This window comes from Lottia gigantea (genome assembly GCF_000327385.1).
Source record: "Lottia gigantea unplaced genomic scaffold LOTGIsca_7, whole genome shotgun sequence".
Lineage (NCBI taxonomy): Eukaryota > Metazoa > Mollusca > Gastropoda > Lottiidae > Lottia > Lottia gigantea.
The window spans coordinates 4,315,288-4,339,139 of NW_008710370.1; the positions used below are offsets into that span (position 1 = coordinate 4,315,288).

At 33.2% G+C, this 23,852-nt stretch overlaps 2 protein-coding genes across 2 annotated transcripts; one reads left to right on the forward strand and one right to left on the reverse strand.

Moving 5' to 3' along the window:
• Positions 1 to 1,953: 1,953 nt before the first annotated feature.
• LOTGIDRAFT_229486 (hypothetical protein) lies at positions 1,954 to 2,743 on the forward strand (the record flags this gene model as incomplete). The annotated part of the gene is made up of 2 exons (XM_009065669.1): positions 1,954 to 2,290; positions 2,638 to 2,743. Coding segments are annotated over 2 exons (434 nt in total), but the record flags the coding sequence as incomplete, so codon positions are not given.
• Positions 2,744 to 6,544: 3,801 nt separating this feature from the next.
• Positions 6,545 to 14,025, reverse strand: LOTGIDRAFT_155173 (hypothetical protein; the record flags this gene model as incomplete). Its single annotated transcript, XM_009065670.1, has 9 exons — positions 6,545 to 6,845; positions 7,408 to 7,512; positions 8,107 to 8,290; positions 9,273 to 10,915; positions 11,425 to 11,528; positions 12,053 to 12,130; positions 12,305 to 12,432; positions 12,760 to 12,872; positions 13,886 to 14,025. The coding sequence occupies 9 exons, from the start codon at positions 14,023 to 14,025 to the stop codon at positions 6,545 to 6,547; spliced, it is 2,796 nt and encodes a 931-aa protein (XP_009063918.1).
• Between the last annotated feature and the right edge of the window lie 9,827 nt (positions 14,026 to 23,852).

The following is a 23,852-nucleotide window of genomic DNA, read 5'->3' on the forward strand; positions in this document are numbered from 1 at the left end:
TAAAAATTTGACGATTTGTCGTTTTATTCTTCGTATTTTTCTTCGACATGAAAAGGATTGCGAAGGATTTAATGTGCGAAGAGGGGTAAATCAATGATTTATAGGGGGAAGGGGGTAATAATAAAGCCGTGGTGGCTCAGTGACGCTTGCGTACTAACCTGAAGGTCCAGAGTTCAATCCCGGCATAGGTCGAGATAATCCCTTCGGATTTTCAACCCGGTTCCCCCCTGTCAGTGATGCAGATAAGAGGGGCTGACATGGATAAAGTGTCTAGTCGTTCGGATGGGACAATAATCCGAGGCCCTGTGTGCTACAGGCTGTGCTCGTTAAAGATCCCTCGACAGTTGGAAATTTCCTTCATGGTGCAGAAAAGTAGGACGTAAAACTCCATTCATTTCATTTTATTTCCATTGGATTTTTGACTTTTAATGGTGTAAATCTTGTTGTATTAATGCCTTCATACGAGATATCAGATTTCTTTATAAATCATATATTGGTCTACTGAATTTATAACGCCACTAACATTACAGGGTATTCAAACAGAAATAAAAGTTCAAGTAGGTCAAGAGTAATATTCAATTCAGCAATATATTGTTACATACATATCAACATTTTTTGGGTAACATAGATAGACTACAGAAAATATCTAAAGATAATGTTATTCAGGCAGATACAATAGTAAGTTTGTTATTTAAGCTACTGTCGAGGGCGTTTCAATATATCATTAGGTGATTAGGTGGCCGTGTTTTGGCCACATAATTGACCAGGTGTGTGGGCCAAGTGGTGCTCACCAGGTATTTAAATTCTGAGTCTGATACAGATTGACTTGCAGTATTTTTCAAAAAGTATCAAAACTATGATCATAATATTTTGACCTAATATTTGTAAGGGTATTATACACCTTTTCATCAAACTACAGCATCATAGGTTGAACCATTTAAAAAAAAAAACAGCCTTTTTAAAATTCCTTCCCTTTCATTGAACTAATGCCCATGAGGATATTTGCAGAAAAAAGCTTTTTCCATGAAAAAATTGCCTTCTTAATTTTGACATCTGAAGTACTTCATACATAGGATGAATGGCCACCCCAAACTCCTGGTTGCTATCAAAAAAAGAATGGCTACCCCAAACTCCTGGTTGCTATCAAAAGATGAATGGCTACCCCAAACTCCTGGTTGCTATTAAAAGATGAATGGCCACACCAAACTCCAGGTTGCTATCAAAAGATAAATGGCCACCCCAAACTCCCTGTAACTATCAAAAGATAAATGGCCACCCCAAACTCCTGGTTGCTATCAAAAGATGAATGGCTACCCCAAACTCCTTTTTGCTATCAAAAGATAAATGTCCACCCCAAACTCCTTGTTGCTATCAAAACATGAATGGCCATATATTTCTATCACAAAGGATCTGCTCCGTTATGCGAGGTATTATCACTTAAACTAACCATATTTAAAAATCTCTCTAGGACACCTTTTTATATGTTTTGTCGAGTTTAAAGTTTAATCAATTTCTTCCAATGATTGTTCTTAGTGATGTCATATTAATTAAATCGTATAATTAGACTATATGTAATACATCAGCACAATTATAAACCAATTAAGGATTGGGATCGCACTTCCTCTATTGAATAAAGTATGGGTATAAAAGTGACGTTCAGCAAGATATCAACATCATTAAATACCTAGCTGTCTTCAAGGTAAGAATTAAATTTGCAGTTTAATACTGATTCATTTACAGTAATTTTGTGATTTTATCATATATACATATCTAGAAATAACATATTTCACAAACGTAGCGAAACTGTTTGATTTTCAATTCAGAGCTTGAAGATATAGCTCGAAAGTCATCAAAAAAGCTTCAACGGTTAAAACTGACTAAAAAGAATAGTCTAAGACTGTCGATATTTGTATTCAATTCCGTCACATACAGAACTTATTTCGATGTAATTTCAGATGATGAAAATAACTGTTGTCCTTGCCTGTTTGGTAGCTATCTCACATGCCGGTATGTACGGTAGTATGATGGGAGGTTTATACCCTGGTATGCTCGGTGGATTAGGTATGATGGGAGGTTATTACCCAGGCATGATGGGCATGTACGGTGGTGGTATGATGGGTATGTACAGTGGGATGATGGGAGGAATCTACCCTGGTATGCTTGGTGGAATGATGGGAGGAGGTCTTGGTATGCTCGGTGGAATGGGTATGATGGGAGCTGGTATGTCTCCATATGCTGGTATGGGATCATTTGGAGGTCAAATGATGAATGGAGTGCAACCTGCCCAAACCGGTATGTAGTTATAAATTTGATGGTATTATTTACCGAAACTTGCTGACACAAATAATCATCTGAAAAATATTTTGACCGCCATCGACTGGAATAATATAGTCAAGAAAATAGAGACGCATATTATGTTTTAGTTCACAAATTGGTTGTTTAAACAAATATCAGGAAAATCACCAATGAATGTTTTCGAGTTAATGACAATGCCGAGCGGTGTATGCAAGAGTGCATCCAACACCGTGGAAGCCATCTAGGAATATATTTGCGAAGAAAGCGACCAAGATAAATAAGACGGGAATGACCGTGAATGTCATAGTTTGTATATTCATCCGTCTGTTCTTTTTTTTTTCAGTCAACACACTTCAGTTTTAAATTGGTGAAGGAACGCACCAAAGATAGCAAGACATTTTCAAGCCAGATCATGGGGGAATTGAGATATAATAAATAGTAATTAAACAAATCATTTCTGTTGCTTTTCATCCGCGCAACCCTCTCGCAAAAGATCCTCCCGTAAATATAGTTTCGAGTGTGTTTAAAGGTCCAGTGGGGCAGGTTCACCGCATGGTTATCTGAAAACACACCTAGAAAACTTATAATATATGGCCTGCAAAAAATGAACGGACATATTAGCCATCAGTATAAACGGAAATTCGTTAGCTTAACTTATCTGTAAAAGTGTTCACAGCTCATCGTCGAAATTTGAGCCCTTAAATCCATTTCTATTACTTCTGAAGACTTCTGTAATAATAATTTAGAGTTTTTAAGGAATGGTTTTCCTGAATTGTCGCAAATTTGTTTTGAGGTTGTCGACCGTAAAAAGATATCGCATTGAACTGGATAGCAGAATGAGAATCACAGATATATGTTTGGTTAAATAATTCGTTTGAAAGTCATCAATTTTATTGATGAAAATATAAAATAAAATTACATTGTACAGCAATACACTTCCCACCACAAAATATTGGTTAAAAATTGTCCTCTGTAGAAAACGAATTTTAATACTCACAGCATTATTTGAAGCTGATATTCCGATTCTCATCAAATTAATCGGCAAAATTCGACATACCAACGAACTTGCGAAGACAGTCAGTTATGCAAAGATAGCTTGACGGCAAAGAACTGGCAGCTTGACTGTCTACAGGCCAAATCGGAAGTGTTTACTTAAGGCAAGTTTCTTGCAAACTTTCCATCCGTTGTGGACCAAGTTTGAGTAAAGATCTGTTCAATATCTACATTCATTTCATTTCATCAAGATCAGATAAAATTTGAAAAGTTCAAAACCCTTAATCTGAGTATTACCAAATTCGAACTTGATCTGATCAACATACATGCATTCTTAATTTCATAACGATTGGATAATAACTGCAGAATCTATTGTGTGGACGGACTGGCAGGTGCGACGTCAAAAATCATTTCAACTCTTTCAACATTTTAACTTTATAGTACATAAATATTCCATGCTATGTAAAATTCTGAATGATACTATGAAAATAAATATAAAACCAATGGAAATTTGGATTTAACCAACAAACAATTTGTTATTCCCTCTTACAGGTTTTCAAAATGGACCAATTTTTAGTCGATTTAGATAGATTTCGTGAAATTACCCTATGAAATGCCATTACAATGATTGCCTTTCTCTCTGGAGGAGGCAACTTCATGGCACAACTATTTTGCAAATGGAATTCATATTATATTAATTCTGGCATTTATTTGCGCCATTTGAGAGAAGGAAAAATAAAGAAATCTTTCATCTTACTCTGGCTGATAACGTTTGCAAAAGGTTCTAGGACGCGAGATGAACAATTTCACACAAAATACGACAGTGACATGAAATCTGTCTTGGTAATCAAGCTTGTTGTCACATATATATTTTATATAGTGTGTGGTTCGAACGTGAAATGAAAGATAGCTTGCCAGGCAAGGAAATATATACGCCCACTGGAAGCTTTGATTTTGAAAAGAAATATTCAGTAGTACAGTAACAATTACCAGAATGAAATATTCAACCTTCAGTCATACACTACTTTAGGACTTTTTGGGGCGATACTGAATAATGTTATCAACTTTTGTCAAAATCCGCCAAGAATCGTACCTTTCAGTGTTTACGAACTAAAAATTGAAAGAGTTTTCAAGAACAAAGTCAACACTCACAGCAAATTCGTCAAAATTTGTCAAGAATTGTACCTTCCAGAGTGTTAACATGCTCAAATTTTAACGCGTTTTCAAGAACAAGAACTCATACTTAATATTCTTCGATTTTTCTGATTTTCAATAGGGTTCATCCTTTGGTGATAACTAACACTCATACCAAGTTTTGTCTAAATCCGTTAAAAATTGTGCTTTCTAGAGTGTTTACGAGTATTTCAGGGCGATATTTTTTCGATTTTTCAATAGGGTTCAACTTTGCCTTCTTGAGTGTTTACGAGCAATTGTGGACAGACGGACAGTTGAAGTTGATTTTATTTGTTGCATACGGGCCATTAACTCGTATAACCATGGTATATATACTATTTATTCTTAAAAATTCGAAAAAAATGTGCAACTGAACAAAATAGATTAACAGTCTTGAGTTGGTTTAACAGATTGTCATCAAATAATTCTGACCTAAAAAAATAAATAAATAAAAATATCAGCGTGCACCCTGTGGCAGATATAATATGGAACTACATTGTATGAGACAATCCTCAATGATACCCTGCTGAATTGAATTTTTATTCTAGCTATACAAATACATTAATGATGGAAATGCAATTGAGATAATTTTGAGCTTTAAGCATGACCAAAAAAAAAATATCACCTATCAATGTGAACTTGAGCATTATAAGTATTTATCAAAATGATGATTGTAATATTTTAACAAAATTAGTAATTAGTATACAAATCATAATAAAATCTATTCCTGATTTTTAATACTTTTCATATATTATGATATTTGCTAATTTTATCAGGAGAAAGATCAACAAGCATGATGGTTGATTTTTCAACAAAAATTCATAATTTTACATAATTTGCACTTAAATAAGAATTTTTAAAATAAAATTTAATCCTGATTTTTAAGAATTTTCATATATATTATGATATTTGCTAATTTTATCAGGAGAAAGATCAACAAGCATGATGGTTGATTTTTCAACAAAAATTCATAATTTTACATAATTTGCACTTAAATAAGAATTTTTAACATAAAATTTAATCCTGATTTTTAAGAATTTTCATATATATTATGATATTTGCTAATTTTATTAAAGAAACCTCAACAAGCATGCTTGTAGATTTTTCATTAAAAACAATAATAATGGAATTCATAATTTTACATAATTTACATTAAATTAAGAAACAAAACTTAAAGTATAATGAAATTTGGAAAGTGGAGATTAGTAAATTACATGTCTTGCCCAAACGATGCCATTTTCCACGTTCATATGATATATTGTCAACAAATATATGAAAAGCAGTTTTCAAGATCACAATAAAACATGGAATATTTATAAGGAAATCTTCTTGGTATTTTGAAGTTATCTATAATTTTAGGCACAGGATAGAGTTACTGCAGCTATCACTTAGATAGATTTTATATTGTTTAAGCATTTACCCATATCTTTTGTTTTATACAACTCTTCTAAACCCTAAAACTAACCCTAACATGCTCTAAATATGCATTTTATCTTCTCACTTAAAGTAGAATTTTTAGCAGGAAAAAGTATTTATTAAAATTTCCATAGATATTAATGTTCCTGTTGGACAAATTATTCTTAGATTCTGAAGAATATAGACTTTCATTTCATATCTTGAAATTATATCATATTATTCAAACTAACTGCACAAACAATACTCTCTCAGTAGAGATTAAGCCTGTGCTTTTGTAACATTACTTAACTGCAATGTTACAACCTAAAAATCCTAACAAAGACTCTAACTTGCTATTTATTCAACCAAATCCTAATCATGACTATCCCTTACTTGGTTTACAGTAGACTAACATAACAATAGTCATTTCCATATTTAAAATAGTCTGTTAATTTGATTATATACCACTGATTCAATTCAATATTGCATATCATTGATACTCTGTGGTAGGCAAACCACACATTGCATCAGCTAAATATGTTAATTGAAGTACCTGAATGTATTAATAGAGTATTTGGTATATCATTACTGTTTTTGTCTCTTCCTTAATTCTATAGTTAGGCAAAATAAGACGTTCAGTAATATCAGCGATCCACTTGAGAAAATAGTGAAATAATTAAGTCACAATTTAAGAGAGTAAGTTTTGCCTGTGGTAAAACAAGACATAAGGTGTTCCCATTAATGAGGACTCTTTGCCAATCAACTTTTGGCGAAAATCTTCATCACTGCAGATTCGAATAGCTTCATCATCACATTCATACCATTCTGTACTAAAGGGGGTTGTGGACAGATTGGCAAGGTGGGCGTTGGGTCCTTCTGGTTCTACTTTTATTTCGTTCTTAGAGTTGGAATCAATTTTGACATAAGATAGATAGTGGCCAGAGGTAATGGTTGTACCAGCATGTGTTACAATACCATATAATGAATACCTGAAAATATATATATGAGTTCTAAATTTCCAGCACTCATTTCCTTACCTTGACACTGGAAAAATCCAATAAAATGAATGAAGTTTTACTTCCTTTTCTGCACTAATGTGGGCTAATAAAAGACGGGCAAGGGTGCAATGAGGAAAAATTTGCCAGGAGAGCGGAATTAGTCTGCTCTTTTTCGATTTCTGACTGTCGAGGGATCTTTAACGTGCACAGCCTGTAGCACACAGGGTCCAATCCGACCGACTAGACACTTTTTCCATGTCAACTATTTATGTCAAGTTTTTATCCACAAACAGTCAATGAAGACTGTGATTTTGAAGTCATTGGTGAGATCAACTCAACTTAACTCTGGTTTAATTCTCACAACGATTTTAGCCCTCGGATGTTCAAGGGTCTTAACTTATAACTATTTTTCTAGGGTATCCCAGCACTAAGATCGTTTCGAAAATAATTAACCTGGCTGCTCCCAGTTATAGAAAAGTTGATTGTTCTTAGATTGTGCCATTCACAAAGTCGACTTGAGATTTCTTCGGTACCGGTACTATGAATTACTTACCTATGACTAGGTTTATTACAAAATCTAGGACATTGATACTGTAAACAAGGCAGTGTAACTGGTAAAGTGATATGGTCATTTATTTTAGTTAAACTACCATACAACCTACAATACGGATGACAATATATTTGTAATTTGATACAAATGAAATCAATAAATTAATGTTGATATATAAACTGGATGTTTTCTAAGAATACTTGCTGTGCAAAATGAAAAAGAATGGAATGGACATACAATTTAAAGTTTCAAATGTGTTCAACAAGTGTATATATTCATCAGTTTGACTTACCAGGTACCATGACTAAAGAATAGAATCTCTATATAAGACAATATATCCATTAAACTAAATAATTTATGATAATAAAAAAACTTCTAAGCATGTTTCAAAATAACTTATTACTTAGTTTAATAGATTATTACTTAGTTTAATAGATTATTACTAAGTTTAATAGATTATTACTAAGTTTAATAGATTATTACTAAGTTTAATAGATTATTACTAAGTTTATGGCTTATCACTCAGTTTTATGGATTTATTGGATTACAGATAGAGTCTGTGTAGTTATGGCACCAGGTAAGTTCGCTGAACAACAAAGACTCAAATTTCATTTTTTAGGTCATCCTTGGACAGGCTTACAGGTAGTTTACCTTTAACAATTTTGCCTTGTGAAAAAATAACAAATATCAGAGTACACATACCTATCAGATGCAGAGAATCTTTTTAAATGTAATGTTAAAACATCTGGTAATACTTCATAATGAAGTGATCTTTCAGCCTCCACATACCGAAAACAATTCTCACAGAAATATTTATTATCTTCTTTTAATCTTTCAACTTCTGAAAAGGCTGACATGAGTTTTGATAAACAGGAATCATCCACTTCTGAAAGTATATCTTTAGGTTTAATTAATCTTATTAAAATAAGAATACAATTCCTATCTTTTTTCTTCAGATATTTTGTTCTACCCAAAGATTATTTAATCCATCAAAGCATGTCATGTAAAACCCGAATCTTAATAAAATAAGGAATTGTGGGATATAAAAACCTAAAGAGGTTGTCATATTACTCAACTTTAAGTTTCTATATCCCACAATTCCCTATTTCATCAAGATTCCAAATTCACTTGACAAGCTTTGATGGGTTTAGAATAATACTTTGATACAGGCCTTTGGTAGAAAATTTCTTGCATTACAATATAGACAGAAAATAGCAGAATATCAAACAGATATGAAATTGTAGGAAAATTTCAATTAGATTTTGGTTAAATATCAATAAAGAAGTATTATAGACTTGTTATGTGCTGGCATGATATATCAGTGGAACGATGTATCGCGATACAACATGTCATGGTTAAGGTATGCAAGTTTTAGGATATAACAATTTTTTGTCACTGAAATTTCACAGAAACTTTTTTAAGACAGTGGACGCTAACCACTTCTATCACTTTCTACCAAATATCACAGTCATTAAATTATGAATTAATATATATAGAAACTTTGCAGATAAAATGTTAATTTTTATCCCATTACCCCATATCGTGATACATATTGTATCGTGACCCTTGTATCGTGATACATATTGTGTTGTGACCCTTGTATCATTATACGATCATATCATGAAATGATTGACGATACCCAGCAATAGTATGGGCACATACAAAATAATTAGGTTCTATAAATAATATATAGAAAACAATAACAATCCAACTAATGCCAAAGAACATATTTATGCTCATTCAGGGACACTTTTACCACATACATGACTGTAAATGAATTACCAGTACAGAGTATAAAAATCTGCATCTTTGACTGTTATTTGGACACACATATATCAAAAGATCAAAATTTTAGTATACTTTCTCACCTCCTTCAACTTCTTCATCTGATTCCACCTCTTCTTTCTCTCTTCTTAAAGGAACACTGACATCTTGAAAATCTTCTTTCCTTTCTCTAGAAAACTCACACTCAATACATTTAGTCCTCAACATCATGGTGCCTTGAAACAATCTTTCTACAAAATCATATCTTATCACAGGCTCCTTCTTTATTTCTGCTGAAGAACTTCTGCTGGAAGTACTTTCAGACTTCTTTGGACTGGGTAAAATATAGACATTTCTTGGTGATTTACGACAAGCATTTGGTGATGATATTCCTTCTGCATGTGGCAGGTCAAAGTTCACTTTTCTTTTGGCAGGTGATGGAGAGATTGATCCAAGGGGTGATTTAAACATAGCTTTTGGTGAATTTGAGGAGTTTGCTGTTGGTGATTCTAGATGATTTCGGTTTAGTCTTGGTGACTGTCTCCTCGGTGATACAATGGCTGAAGATGTAGCAGATGATATGAGGTTGCATGGTGACATCTTAGTGACAGTAGTACACATCTTGGTGGGAGTGGTTACGATATTTGGCTTAAGTGGTGATTCTGATTTTCTTGGTGATCTCCTTAAAGGTGATGGTGAGCACATTTTGTCTTTGAAAGCTGCCGTGGGTGATAATGAGTTGTTGAGGTAAAGTGTTTTAGGGGAGGTTGCTATCGGTGAGTAAGTGTGCCTAAGTTGAAAAGAGCTTGAGGTGTCTTGATCAAAAGTTACCTTTCTTTTTGCAGGTGATTCATTGATTTCTGCTGTTACTTTAGTCCTATTCACAGCCTGATTTGTAAACTTGTTGATTGGAGAGTCCATGTCTCGTTTGCGTTTGTTAAAGCTTAAGTTTTTAATGGCTTCATTAGCACTCACAGTTTTTAAAGGACTATCACATACTCGATCACATTTCTGCAGACGTACTTGAGCTTCTTTCAAATCAGTGTCCTTTGATGGAGAATCACATGACAGTTTACCCAAGCTGGAAGCTAACTCAGCTGGTGATTTGGAACGTAATGGATTGCGACTTGGTACTGAATTTTCGTTGTTGTTGACATCATGCATAAAGTCTACATTATTGTTGAGATCAGTGGAAGCAAACTGAGAAGATGTGCTGCTTGCTGGTGGTGATACAACAGCTCCTCGCATACCCAATCTTCTCCTGGGTACCTCGCTCTTGTTGAACATTGTAGCAACACTTGGCTGGCTTCTAGTCTCATCAACAGATCCAGCAGATAGACGTCGTCTGCCACTTAGTTCAGTTGAATTTCGACTATCTTTCTCATTGGTTAGATCAGATTCAGACAATCTTTTTGATGCTTTCCTTTTGCTTTGATTTTTCTTTTGTGTTGATGAATTATGAACTTCTAAAACATCTCCTTTAGCTAACTTAGTATCTAAGTTCAATGAAGTCAGTCCATTTTTCAAATCCTTGGCTTGTTCACATTTGGGTGCGGCTGTCTTTCCTGCCATAAGAAATTTCGTCATGATGGAATTTGCTTTCGCTATTGGCTTGACAATGTAAGGTTCAAATTCCTCTGTTTTAACATTCAAGGCCTTTTCAGCATCTTCTAAGTAACATAACAGACAACGAAGAAGTTCTTGAGCATCATGTTGGAAATTTCCCTCAAACATTGGATTGAATTCTCTGAAAAATTCATTTATAACATAAAAGGGATTGCAAAGAGGTTTTGTAAATTTTTTATGTGTATCAGGAACTCTGGTAGCATCAATATCCACTATTCAAATTTTAGATCAGATATCTGATTGTTTCTGCAATTCCACTGTAACTGATTTTTGATGACCTCACTAATCGCAAAAGCCTTATGTGATAAAGCATATTGAGCAACATTACCAAGCACTTAATTTTAGTGGAATTGAAGAAACCACAGATGTCTGACGGGAACTCTGAAAAGTGCAATTTATGCTATCAGTGCCTCTGATACACACGGAAAATTCTTTCCACCCCTACTATATTGTTAAGTGTAACTTAGTCTTTGTTTATAAATATCAAGGAAGATTGCCAGCCTCAAGAATTGGAAGATTGGAATCTTCATAACAAAGCATTAGATCTGGAAATGAAAAAAGTATTATAAATTATTAAATTGTAGATGAACAGAATTAAATTCTACAATCTGATACAGGAGAAACACATACCTAATAATATCGAGTATTCTATTAGGTTTAACTGCCATACTTGTAACATCAGCACTAGCTATTTCACTGTACCTTTCTTCATTATTATCCATATCTTTATACATCTATAACATACACAATACAATCTTATCAAGAATACAGTTATTTTTTGTCGTATATTCTTTTTCTACAGCGTTTACACTGCTGTAAAAACTAGCCCACTTGAAGTGAACCATACTCGGTCCAGACTTGGCCTGGCCGACCAGTTACGTTTCACACTGGGCTGATTTCACTGGGCCAGAATGGTGATTCTTCAAGTATACACCTGTGGACATTCAACATGCTGCCAACCACAAACAAGGTGATGATTTGGAAGTTGTGATTAATTTTCACTGTCGGAAGATTTTTACGCAGTCACTTTTTCTGCCAAAATGTACTCGGTCCAGATAATTTGTGGCTGTCTGAACGCGCCTTATACTAGTCAACAGTGATCAGAGGAAATTCTTTTTTGTTCGATGTTGTTTAGGATTTTAGAAGGGTTTTGTTTTGAGGTTTGCATTTTGATATAGATTCAAACTTTACTACTTTAGATATGGGATTATGGCCACTGTAAGCTATATACTTATAGCTGATGAAATCCAATACAAACCTTATAAAGATGTTTGACTAATTCCCATGATAAATCAGTTTCTTCTTCTTGACTTTCATTTTCTTCTTTTAAACTTTCCTAGAAGAAATTCCGAGAATTGAATAAAAATGTGGAAGGAATATGGTTCAAACTTGTTAAACTAGGGGCATTTTCACCAGTATACTTTCTACCATCTGGTCATTGGCCAAACAGATATTAAAATCCACAACCACCATTTCCAAAATTAACACAAACAGTCCCAATATAACTAACCTGTTTAAATTTTTCTTTTGCTGCCTTTTCTAGTATAATAATATTGGTATAAAGTTCTGTAAGACCAGTTAGAAATTTAGGTGTATATCTTAATACTTGTAATATACTGTTTAAAAAACAGGTATTTCCTACAATTTAAAATCATATACATACATTAGTTTAACATTAGACTCAATAATTTATGTTGGATTACCACCAATTAGGAAAATATTAGAGTGACTCAATAAAGGGTTTATTATTTAAAGTGCTTGAAAAATAAAATATTTATGTATATCAAATAAACTTGGATTTTGAATAGGTCTAAATTCTACGATAGTGATTCAATTTATATGGAAAAATTTATCAAACCAAATTTAAATTTGTTCAATTTTAATTCGCTTTTCTTTACAATTCGATAGCATTTAAAAATGTTTCAATAGTTAACTTTGCTAAAGATGTTAGTACCTTAAGCTTACCTAAATTTTCTAAAGAAGAAACTGGTGGTACTAAAGGACCATCGTAAGGAACACAACTCTCGGCAGACACCTCTTGTGTATCACTACCAATATTGCTACTGGCTGTTTCACTGCTGATAAAAAATATCAAATATATCACTTTTACAAGTAATTTTGTTATCAACAACTAATTCATCCAATGATTTTGTAAATGGTATGGCAATGCTGATTTTTCATAAAACCTTAAGAGCAGCATAATGTAGTGGCAGGCAGGGTATGCTTCCTCTCAACACCTGATACCAATCATCATTATAAAATACTTCTTCATTTTCATCATTATGGATATACTTCCTTGTTCATAATCTGCTAGCAACATATTACCAAACTGTTATTTTAGATTTCAGGTTTTGTTTTGCAGTTCAGATTGTTAATACTTGGTTTTTTTTTTTTCGTATCAAATGAAATGAAATGAATGTCCTACTTTTCTGCACCATGTGGGCTAATGGAGATGGGCAACGCCATGCAGAGTGCAATGAGGGAAATTTTGCCATCCGAACGACTAGACGCTTTTTCCTTGTCAGTCCCTCGTACCTGCATCACTGAAACCGGGTTGAAAAATCCGAAGGTATTATCTCAACCTATCGTATTAATTCAAGAATTAATTCATGTATTTTGTTTTTTTCCATTGGGCATTTAATATATCATTACTTATGAAACATTATATCAAGTAATAGTAGCAAACAAAAGAGATTTAGTAATTTGAGACTTTTTGATAGTGACTCAAAAAGATTGACAACAAACAAGCATAAGATTTGAACGACATATAGAAGTGAGAAGCACATATAACAAAACATTATATATGGAATATAACACACTTCTTTAATAAGGTTAGGCACATAACGTTTCTCTTAATCACTTGTTATTACCCCTTTTATCTTGTGTCCCTCTTAATCTCTATATTGTTTCTTGTTGGTATATATTTTGTTACGTTTTATTGTCTTGCCATTACATCTGATGACGACACGTGTAGAAACCTTATGTGCCCAACCTTATTAAAGAAGTGCGTTATATTCCATAATATTATCTTGTGTTTTGTTAAACAAACAAGCAGTAATTTGAATTAAATATTTAAAATATAGTATCCTACTTGTTTGTGAAATCTAGTGGTGTAGCAGAGGCAACTTTACTGGCTTCATCAGCTGTTGAAGGAGTAGTCTTCTTACTGGCCTTTAAAGACAGCCTTGGCTTCTTTTTGGCCGGTCCATTAACATCATCTGCTACAACCATGGTTGTGATTTATTAATCTATTCTGGCCCTTGATTATTAAATCATCTGCAAAGATTGCAAAAACTATTCTAAATTTGATCAAAAATAGTCTTAGATAAAAATTTCCAACTTGTTTTGTGCAGATATTTTCTAGATCCTTGCCAGAGCTAAGAAAAAAAAAATTGTAAATCTCCATGTCTACCTGGGATCGATGATTATACACATCCGATAAATATAAAATTTAACTAAATTACCAGGCACAGTCCTACACTCAAACAGGAAATCTCGCCCACCATGATAAATGTTTGATTTGTAATAGTGTCATTAACAATTAATCAAAATGTGATCTCTTTCCATGACATTGAACTAATTATCAAATTATTATAAAACCACCAAACTCGTTGATAACATAAGACAAAATTCTACCATGCCTATTTGTGTGTAGGACTGGGCAAAAAATGTGAAATGACAGAGTTCATGACTTGTTACCCCCCTTCATAAGTGATATGCTATTTTCCTTTTCAAGTAATTAAATGAAGTGGAAAAAAGGATATTTGGACAACTGATAATTTAACCTTTCAAAATGTAATTCACTTCTCTCACAGTGTGTTGAAAGCAAACAATTTTAAATTACAATCTAATTCATCCAATAAGCTTACTCTTCTGGAGTTGATGCGAATCTTAACTGATGATTTGAATCATGTTCAGATAATATAAAAAAAAACCAATGTCACAATAATACTGTCCGTAGTTATTTCAACCAATAGTCATTTTGGCACAGTAGTTTTGACCTCAGCACATTATTTTGGCTTTTGCCCATGATAAAAATTGTCTAAGTGGCAAGTGAAAACAACTATGAACTAATAATCTTTTTATCAAAATTTTATTGTCCTATCTATCTCAGGATTAACAACGTCAATTAACTATAGTGGTCTATAGTCAGTGAAAAGGATAAGCTTATAATATGAAGGGTTCAATACATTGACAGTACAGTTTAGTTTAAGCTGCATCGCATCACAGTTTACGATTGAAAATAAGACGTTTTCGGCTCTAATACTTTCTTTGACTTGCCCAAACTAAAATTTATCAGAACGATCTGCGAATGAAATCATTTTCTATATTTGACATTGATCTGATCTAAAATAATGCCTTTTAGAAAATCACAATATTACGAGCAATAGAAAAGAGGCTTATTATTGTTAGTGCACTAGTAGATTATGAATAAATAATACATACACGATTTCAACAATCATAATCTTTCAAGACAACCAAATTATAATGTTTATCAACCATTTTTCGGCGCGAACGGTCGGTAAAAAATATGGAACGTAAACATGTTAAACCGAAACGAAACATTGCCTTTAAAATAAAGTTACTTACGTATCTTAAGCGACAAGGGCCCTTAAATTATGGACAAAAAGTAACATGAAACACCAGTCCACGTAAGTATCAAATAATCAAATAAACCTTAAATACCCTACCAAGCGCCATAGACACAACAAACATGACCAATCTTGGAACGTCAAGGGAGGGAACTGATCTCAAATGTTATATTATAATAAGAACAAAAATGAGGATATGTGTGGAAATTCGTTATTATTGGCCTCTATGATATAATTTGGTTTGTTTAGGACATGTTTAGTTATGATTTACATTTGAAAATTTTGCCTATTCTGTTTTTTTTTATTCCTGATTTATGCTATCATGTCTGTTTCCTTCTTAAGGAATTAAGGTACATAGAATCAAGCGGTGATATCTCGTTCAATTTTGAAATTGATAATATTTTGATGTTAAGCCCATAGTATATGATACATAAACCACTTTAGTTAGGATAAAAGTGCTTATAGATACAAGAAATGGCAGCGTTCATCGAAAAATCGATGTTGACAAAGATCTCATGAATATAAATGATCACACCAAATTTCATTAAAATCAGATAAAAGCTGTAGCCTCTATGGTGTTCACAAGCCAATTGTGGACCGACGGACTGCGACAATAACACATTATTATGTGGGCGTATAAAAAAATGTTTCAATGACTGTTTAGACCATTTGTGTTTGTTTGTTATATCTAGACGTTTTATTATACAAATAAACATATTAATTATTTTCATGATTTTTCTTTATTTTACAACAAAGAAAAAACTTTCTGGCTTCAGAACACGCACTTGACGTTCTATAATTGTTACATTGTATTAGACATGATAATTATGTTCTCATTGAGAACACCTTTACACTACTCTGAGAATGAGTATGTTCTTAAAAGAGAACACAGATTTTCTAAATTTGAAAATGAAGTGTTTTCTTTAACGCAGGTTAATATCTGTGATATTTCCATTGATGTCTCAGTCTCAGGTTGACGTGGAAGTTCTTGAATGAGATGTAGAGCAATAAATCTTAAAGAAAACATCTACCATCTGGATTAAATTGAATTAATTTTATTGAAAGTTGAAATTGAGCACCAATGGACTCCTAATTAGGACTATCTTCTGGAAGCCTGAACTTCAGAACTCTTTCTCTTCAATGTTAGGTTCAATGTCAACCGATTTCTTCCACAACTGATGTTTGTATCTTCCATCAATCACAGTGCCTGAAATAGGAAAAATAATTTTGACAAGTAAAAATTAATGATATAGTTCAAGTCCAAATATTTTGGACGAGTTTTATAAAGAGTATAGAAATAATACAAGGACAAATAATTATGTATGTCTTTTATTTCTCAATAAGTCCTTCCAGACACATAGCTCTGAATGTTCCTTCTTACGAATTATATTCTTCGTCATCAGAGTAGTCATGAGTCCAAAAAAGGATCTTCTGTAAAATAATTGTCGTCAGTATAAAATTCCCCCTTCCAAGACTCTACTTTAACAAAAGATTGCATAAGAAATCAGTCTAAAATTCCCCCTCCGAAGACTACTTTAAAAAATCAGTATAAAATTCCCCCTCCCAAGACACTACTTTAACAAAAGATTGAATACAAAAATCAGTTTAAAATTCCACCTCCTAAGACTCTACTTTAACAAAAGATTGCATAAAAAATCAGTCTAAAATTCCCCCTCCCAAGACTACTTTAAAAAATCAGCATAAAATTCCCCCTCCCAAGACACTACTTTAACAAAAGATTGAATACAAAAATCAGTTTAAAATTCCACCTCCTAAGACTCTACTTTAACAAAAGATTGCATAAAAAATCAGTCTAAAATTCCCCCTCCCAAGACTCTACTTAAACAAAAGATTGAATAAAAAAATCAGTATAAAATTCCCCCTCCTAAGACTCTACTTTAACAAAAGATTGCATAAAAAATCAGTCTAAAATTCCCCCTCCTAAAACTACTTTAAAAAATCAGTATAAAATTCCCCCTCCCAAGACTCTACTTTAACAAAAGATTGCATAACAAAATCAGTAATCAGGGGGTGGGCAAAAATAGATCGTAATTATTCCACGTAATATATCGTAAATATTGTAATTTAATTAAATGGGGTAAACTAGAATGGATGTATATCATAATTTCAATTCTTTTCGATTTCAAACCACTTTCTATTCTTTCTTGAAACAGCTACGCAAGGGAAGGGCTGCCGCGGTGATAATATTCATATTTTGACTATTCAAATTCTTCTAGTCAATAATCATTGCAAATTAGTACATTGTATATGTTAAAAGTGACTAAGATGGTCGATTTTTATACCAAATCCTGTTCTCCTGAGGTCAATTATTTTCATATAGTAGGAGACCGATCAAATCAGAATTTGTTGTGCATACCAATACAGTTCTGTTTAAAATTAAATCCACATATATAGCAGCTTGTCGAGTTTTTTCATCACAATTATAATCTACCCCAGGAGTGTGTTTTGAGGGATCGGTCTAATCAATTGTTAGAACTCAAAGAGGAGACAAAGACAAAGATTAAGGTCCTTCCAATCCAGGGCGGTGTCCCCAGCTAGAACGTGGTTTAAAAGACAATTCATTTAAAGACAATCTGTCCATTAATTCAGAAAATAATTCAAGCATATGTAGATAACACCTTCGTATTTTTAAACCCAGATTCCCCCTGTTAGTCAGGTAGGTCCCCTGGACAATAAATCGGGGCCCGTGTGCGTCAGGCTGTGCACGTTAAAGATCGTTCAGTAGTTAAAAATCTACAAAAGGAATTCACGATCAATGGAGAAAACGTAAGGACCATGTTGGAACAAGAAGTCTAAATAGCAACCAAACTGGCCATTGATATCCTGAAATAATACAGGGAAGAGTGTGCCACTAAACTCAGAGGTCTGTCTTCTAAGGGTCCGGTTTTATGTTGTACCTCTTGCTAGAGGCAATGATATGAAGTAAAGAAAAACAAAGAGTCGGCCAAAAATACCAACGGCTGATGCTGTTTGAACTCCTAAAGTACACAATAATCTTAATCGTAATAAACAGCAACAATTGATATCAAGGACAATTTAGAACGAATTTTCTTCCATTCGATGAAAATTAAGACAGGGTTCATGATGAACTATGTTTCTAAAAACGCTTAATGTAGCAGAAGAACGATTTTGTCGTAAATGAAACTACACGACGGGTATTGATGAAGAAGAGGCGTGGTTGCAGAACACCTACACTCAAATACAGCTGCTCAGGGAAAAAAACAAGCTTGTGAACTCACCCGGAGATTCACAAGAATGGATTTACATTATTGTAGAAAGGACCCTTGATTTCAATACATGTCAGATGAATTTAGATCGAGTGAAACCAAACGTTTTTAATTAGTTTGTATACACTGAATAAAATCTTGTGTTAAACAACCTACACAAGAGTTGTGTATATTTCTTCCAACACAAATTTGTGTAGTTTTAACACAAACTTGTTTGAAATGCAACACACGACGTGTATATTTTAGCCAACACATACTTGTGTAGTTGCAATCAAAGACGTCATTTGTGTAATACGAAATATAAAGCTGAGTTACACAACTACTTCATATAACGCAGACGTTGAATCATTCCTTCTTAGATCTTAGATCTAATAAACAATTTTTTTATGCTTGCGTGTGCGCGCGTAACAAAAGGTATAGCTATCGGCTGAGCTTAGACTGGAGGTAAAGATTCCAAGGCAGAAAATACCGACTCTTCCCTTCGTTAAAAAAAATATGACTGAACTGATAAGATGAGAAATTATGGAAGCGAATAGACTATTCAAACAATATTATTTATCAAGCAATTATACGCCTCTTTTATTAACTTCATAACTGATTATCTCGTATTTCTTAGGAGATCACTTCACTGGAAGAATTTTTTGAACAGAACGTAAACAACACAGAACGAACACCACCATTCATTTTAAATATCAAACCGAATAATTATTTTGTTATTTTAGAGAATCAAGCTATTTTAGTTAAATCCACAAAAATTATCTGTTGGTGTTGATGTGTTGTTTAAATGTTTTTTTATTTTTAATCTGAAATATCCAGAGAAAGTCCAAGTATTTTATAATTCAATTCAACATTTCATTTATGATATTAAATGCTGTAATATTTCATCCAAATTCCTAAAAATTTAAACCTTATGTGTACGACCAAATAAAAATGTAGACGTATATTGACGTCCGCCGTTCACAATTTCCGTTCAAGGCACGATAGAGCCTTTACAGTTTATAACCAATCTTAATGCATGTTAATATTGATGACATCTCGGTCAAGTTCAAATTTGGTAAGTTTTTGAGTTTTTGCCCTTGGCTTAGTAAAAACTCGTCAACTTTGGCTTGTAGGCACAAAATAGGGTTTTATCCAATCCTAATGAAACTTTCTATGCTTGTATATATATAGATATATTGGATTTTTTTTCTATTGCCCTTGGCTAAATAATAGTGCGTAGAATTTTCCTTGTAGGCATGATAGAGGCTATAGAAATTCAGGTTATATCATTTCCGACCGCTGCCAGTGAGCGTATGTTACATAGCATGGCGAGCTATATTCAATGTAGGTTATTAACCACATTTGTTTTGGGATATGGTTTTGTATTATTTTCAATTTGTGACTGATTTATATGCATAAGAAAGTGTATGTCGTATGCCATTTTGAATTAGAAAAAAATGGGACAGACAACACAAGGATTTGTGTGTAATAAGTATACACATACACATGTAATAATAACACATATACACGTAAATTAACACACATATACTTCTGTTATAAATCAAAACAAGTTAGCATTTCAAAATAGCACACGTGAGGATATACAATACACAAGTGTTTTTCCGCACAAGTTTATATTACAAAGTCTTTGAATTTTCGGAGTAAGTCTGACGTATGAAAATCTTCTCTTTGAGCGTTCCGATACTTGAAACGATCGGTTGAGATTTTCGTTAGAGTGTAGAAATTGCACGGCTTGGGAGTATAAAATCAGATTAATTATTCATGTGGCTGCACTTGATAATCTCGAAAATGGCTTTCTTTATTTATTTGATAAAAATACCACTATCCAGTGGCAATAGATGTGCCCTAACAATCAAACAATTTTCTGTTATTATTTCCATATTTAAGTTAGGTGATCGGTTACCTCCCTTGAACTGTTAAAATTGGATTAAATTTTTTTTCATAATTTATCACCTAAAAACTTATGACATTAGTTTTGTTTCAGCCTTCCTCTCATGGGTTCGCTCTGTATGTTGAGCTAACTATGAAAGATGGATTTCACAGGAATCTTTAAACACTATAGCCTAACATTCGACTGTAAGATAAAATGCGAAAATTTAACAGTTGTAATTGATACGAAACCAAAAAAAAACTTCTTCTATGACAAACTTACTGTTCCCTGGATGAAAACTAAAATTTCAGGAAGATATCTTTATAACACGTTTTTTATTAACTTGTAAGAGATCTAGTCTAATGATCACACTAAAGGTCGGCACTAAAAGATACACCAATGACCATATGTCATTCTTACGATTTTGAGGGCCAAGAGGCAGACAGGGATGGTCTGATCTTGGATTTTTGAATGTATTCGATCAATGTTGTTCAAAAATGTTTTATGCTGAAGACCACTAAATTTAAAATAAAATAAAGGTCCTTACAGGCAAACCCGATGCAAATGGTCAATTTCAAGTGGAAGTCGTGTTGGAGATACATTAATATCTACATTTATTTTACCACTTGTAAACTGTGTAATCGTTTTGATGAAACTGCTGGTACTATCGAAGCCTTTGAACAAAACAAAAAGCCTAAGTAGACCAGCGGACCCAAAAATTGGCTTTCTGCCAGAACCACCTGGGTGAAATATGAGATAAATGGAAGGAGAAACAAGACCTGTTAATCTAATCCTGCTGTCACCATCTCAAGTAAACATTCTGAAACTGGTCATTTAGACCCTCCATGTTCCCAGAAGGATCCTCAAAATTTATTTGATTTGACAATCATTTTAGTGACTTGCATAAAATTCTGTTTAATCTTCACCACTCAATTTTGTGCCCACTACTACACCTTATTATTTTGACTGCTTATAACAAAATTCACAATTCTTATCCTTTCTATCAATGGATTTCCATCGCCCAGTTTTAGTTGCTATCTTATGATTTCCATTTGTATACGTACAAAAATTCTGAATAAGTAAAATGGTTTTTAGTTTACAAGATAATTCTGTAAAAAAAATTAAGGTCTTTGATCAAAACCAGGCTTAAAAAACACAAATTACACAGAATAATGGTGAAATGTACTTCGCACAAGATTATGTGTGTTTTCTTTACCGGACATCTCCACTGTACTAACTGAAGTGTCAATGCTAACAATTAAAACCCTCACCGTAAAATAAAATTGTCTGTTGTAGTTTTTAATGCGGTGGGGTTCAAGGGTTAGACGATGATGCATAATGAATCTCGATGGAAGAACGACATTTTCAGACATAGAAATCATGAAAGCTAATCTAGGCATACTCATTTTTCTTTATTTTGACTGATGGGAGACTTGATAGATATAACCCCATACTTCCTTTTTGATGTCAAAACCCTCAGCCCAATCAAGACCAAAAAACGCAATTTAGAGAGAATAAGGGTTAAATTTATAATGTTACTTGGAACATGATCATGAAATGTGGGACTCAAAGTTTAGATGGTAGATATTGATACATAGTTTATATCTCGATGGTAGAACGACATTTTCTGTCAACGACATTTTCTGTCATAGAAATCATGAAAGCCAATCTGTGCATATTCATGGTCTTTCTTTGTTTTGACTTGATAGATATTACCCCATACTCCCTTTTTTGTGTTAAAACCCTCAGCTCAACCAAGCCCCAAAAAACACGCAAATTAGACAGAAAAGGGTCAAATTTATATTGTCACATTTCCTTGAACATGATCAAGTTTTTTTTTACATCTCCACTCTGGCAACTGAAATGACAAAGCCAACATTAGGCCCCCAAGTCCGATACACAATGTTGTCTGTAGTTGTTAATGTAGTGGGGTTCATGGCTCAGATGGTAGACATTGATACATAATGAATTTTGACATAAGTGGCAAGTCATTGTCATTGACCCTCATTTGATGTCAAAGCTCCCTTTCCGTATCCTGCAAGAATTATTAGCAGTAAATACAGAAAAATTTTCCAGGCAAGCCTTTAAGGCATCCATTTTATGTAGAATTGTGTGGAGGAACACAAATAATTATAGTTGTGACTACAAAAGATAGCCACAAAAACACATATTTTGCTAAAAAAAAAAAAAAATACTGTTTAGTGTCCGGAATGTTTTGAACGCTGTATAATCCACATATAAACTTCCAAAACAACATCAACCATCAGTTAAATCTATTGAGGTTACATCGCATGTCTTTAATCCAGTTATTGTGCCAAGAAAAGTCTCAAGTCAGTAGGATATGACTCTTATATGGAAATCTGCAGCATCGTAGGATCCATTGGATCAATCACCAATAGTCAAAATTTGTAAGGAATCTCAACACCGACTTAATCCGAAGATACCAAACCATCCATCTGTAGTCATTAGAAAACTAGTAGCCATACAGTACACCAACAAGATCTTACGTCAGTTCACCGCTATAATTTGTCGACGGTGAGATCTTTTAATTCAATGGACCACTGATACAAGTGAATGGAACTTTTTCCATCATATATGTTTCCTCTACAATCTTTGAAGTTTGATTCTGTGTGCTTGCATTTTGCGAGAACTCTGCCAGTGATGATGCTGAAGATGCTTGGAAAACTGGACAATCGAGTCCATGCCATACAGGATCGAGAGTTAAAATCGTATGTAAAGCTCATTTCAATAATTATTTTGGTGGTAAATAGAAGATAACTTTTATAGCTGTCAAATTCATATGATATATCATTATATCACACGTTATCACACTTTACTTTTAAATAAAATATGTTACCAAAAAGACAATTGTTTTTGTTCGGAAATGGTGTTATTTTGTCAACTCTATAATTATATTTACACAACTCAATTAGATCAGTAATTGTATATGGCGCCTGTCCATTGGTAGAAAAGTATATATAGATAAGATTTCATTAATTTTTCATTCGATCTTTAATCAGGTAAGAACAAATGTGAATATTGTGTTTCATGCATTTTGATCTTCTTGGGAAAACGAAAATGAATGTCAAAATCTATTATATTAGTTAAAAGCATTTTTAGTGGAAGCCGGGTAATAAAATACCATAAAAACATAATTTTCTTCGAAAGAAATATCGAGTTGGTTTAAACAATATTTTATTTCTCATGATTTTAATAATCAATTATAATGATTGAGGCAAGATGTTTATTCATCATTAAGTGCAAAATATAGAAAATGGTATAAATATATATGCAGTTAAATAATGGGGTGACAAACTCAATCGCTTAGTGGACTCATGTTTGTCAGAA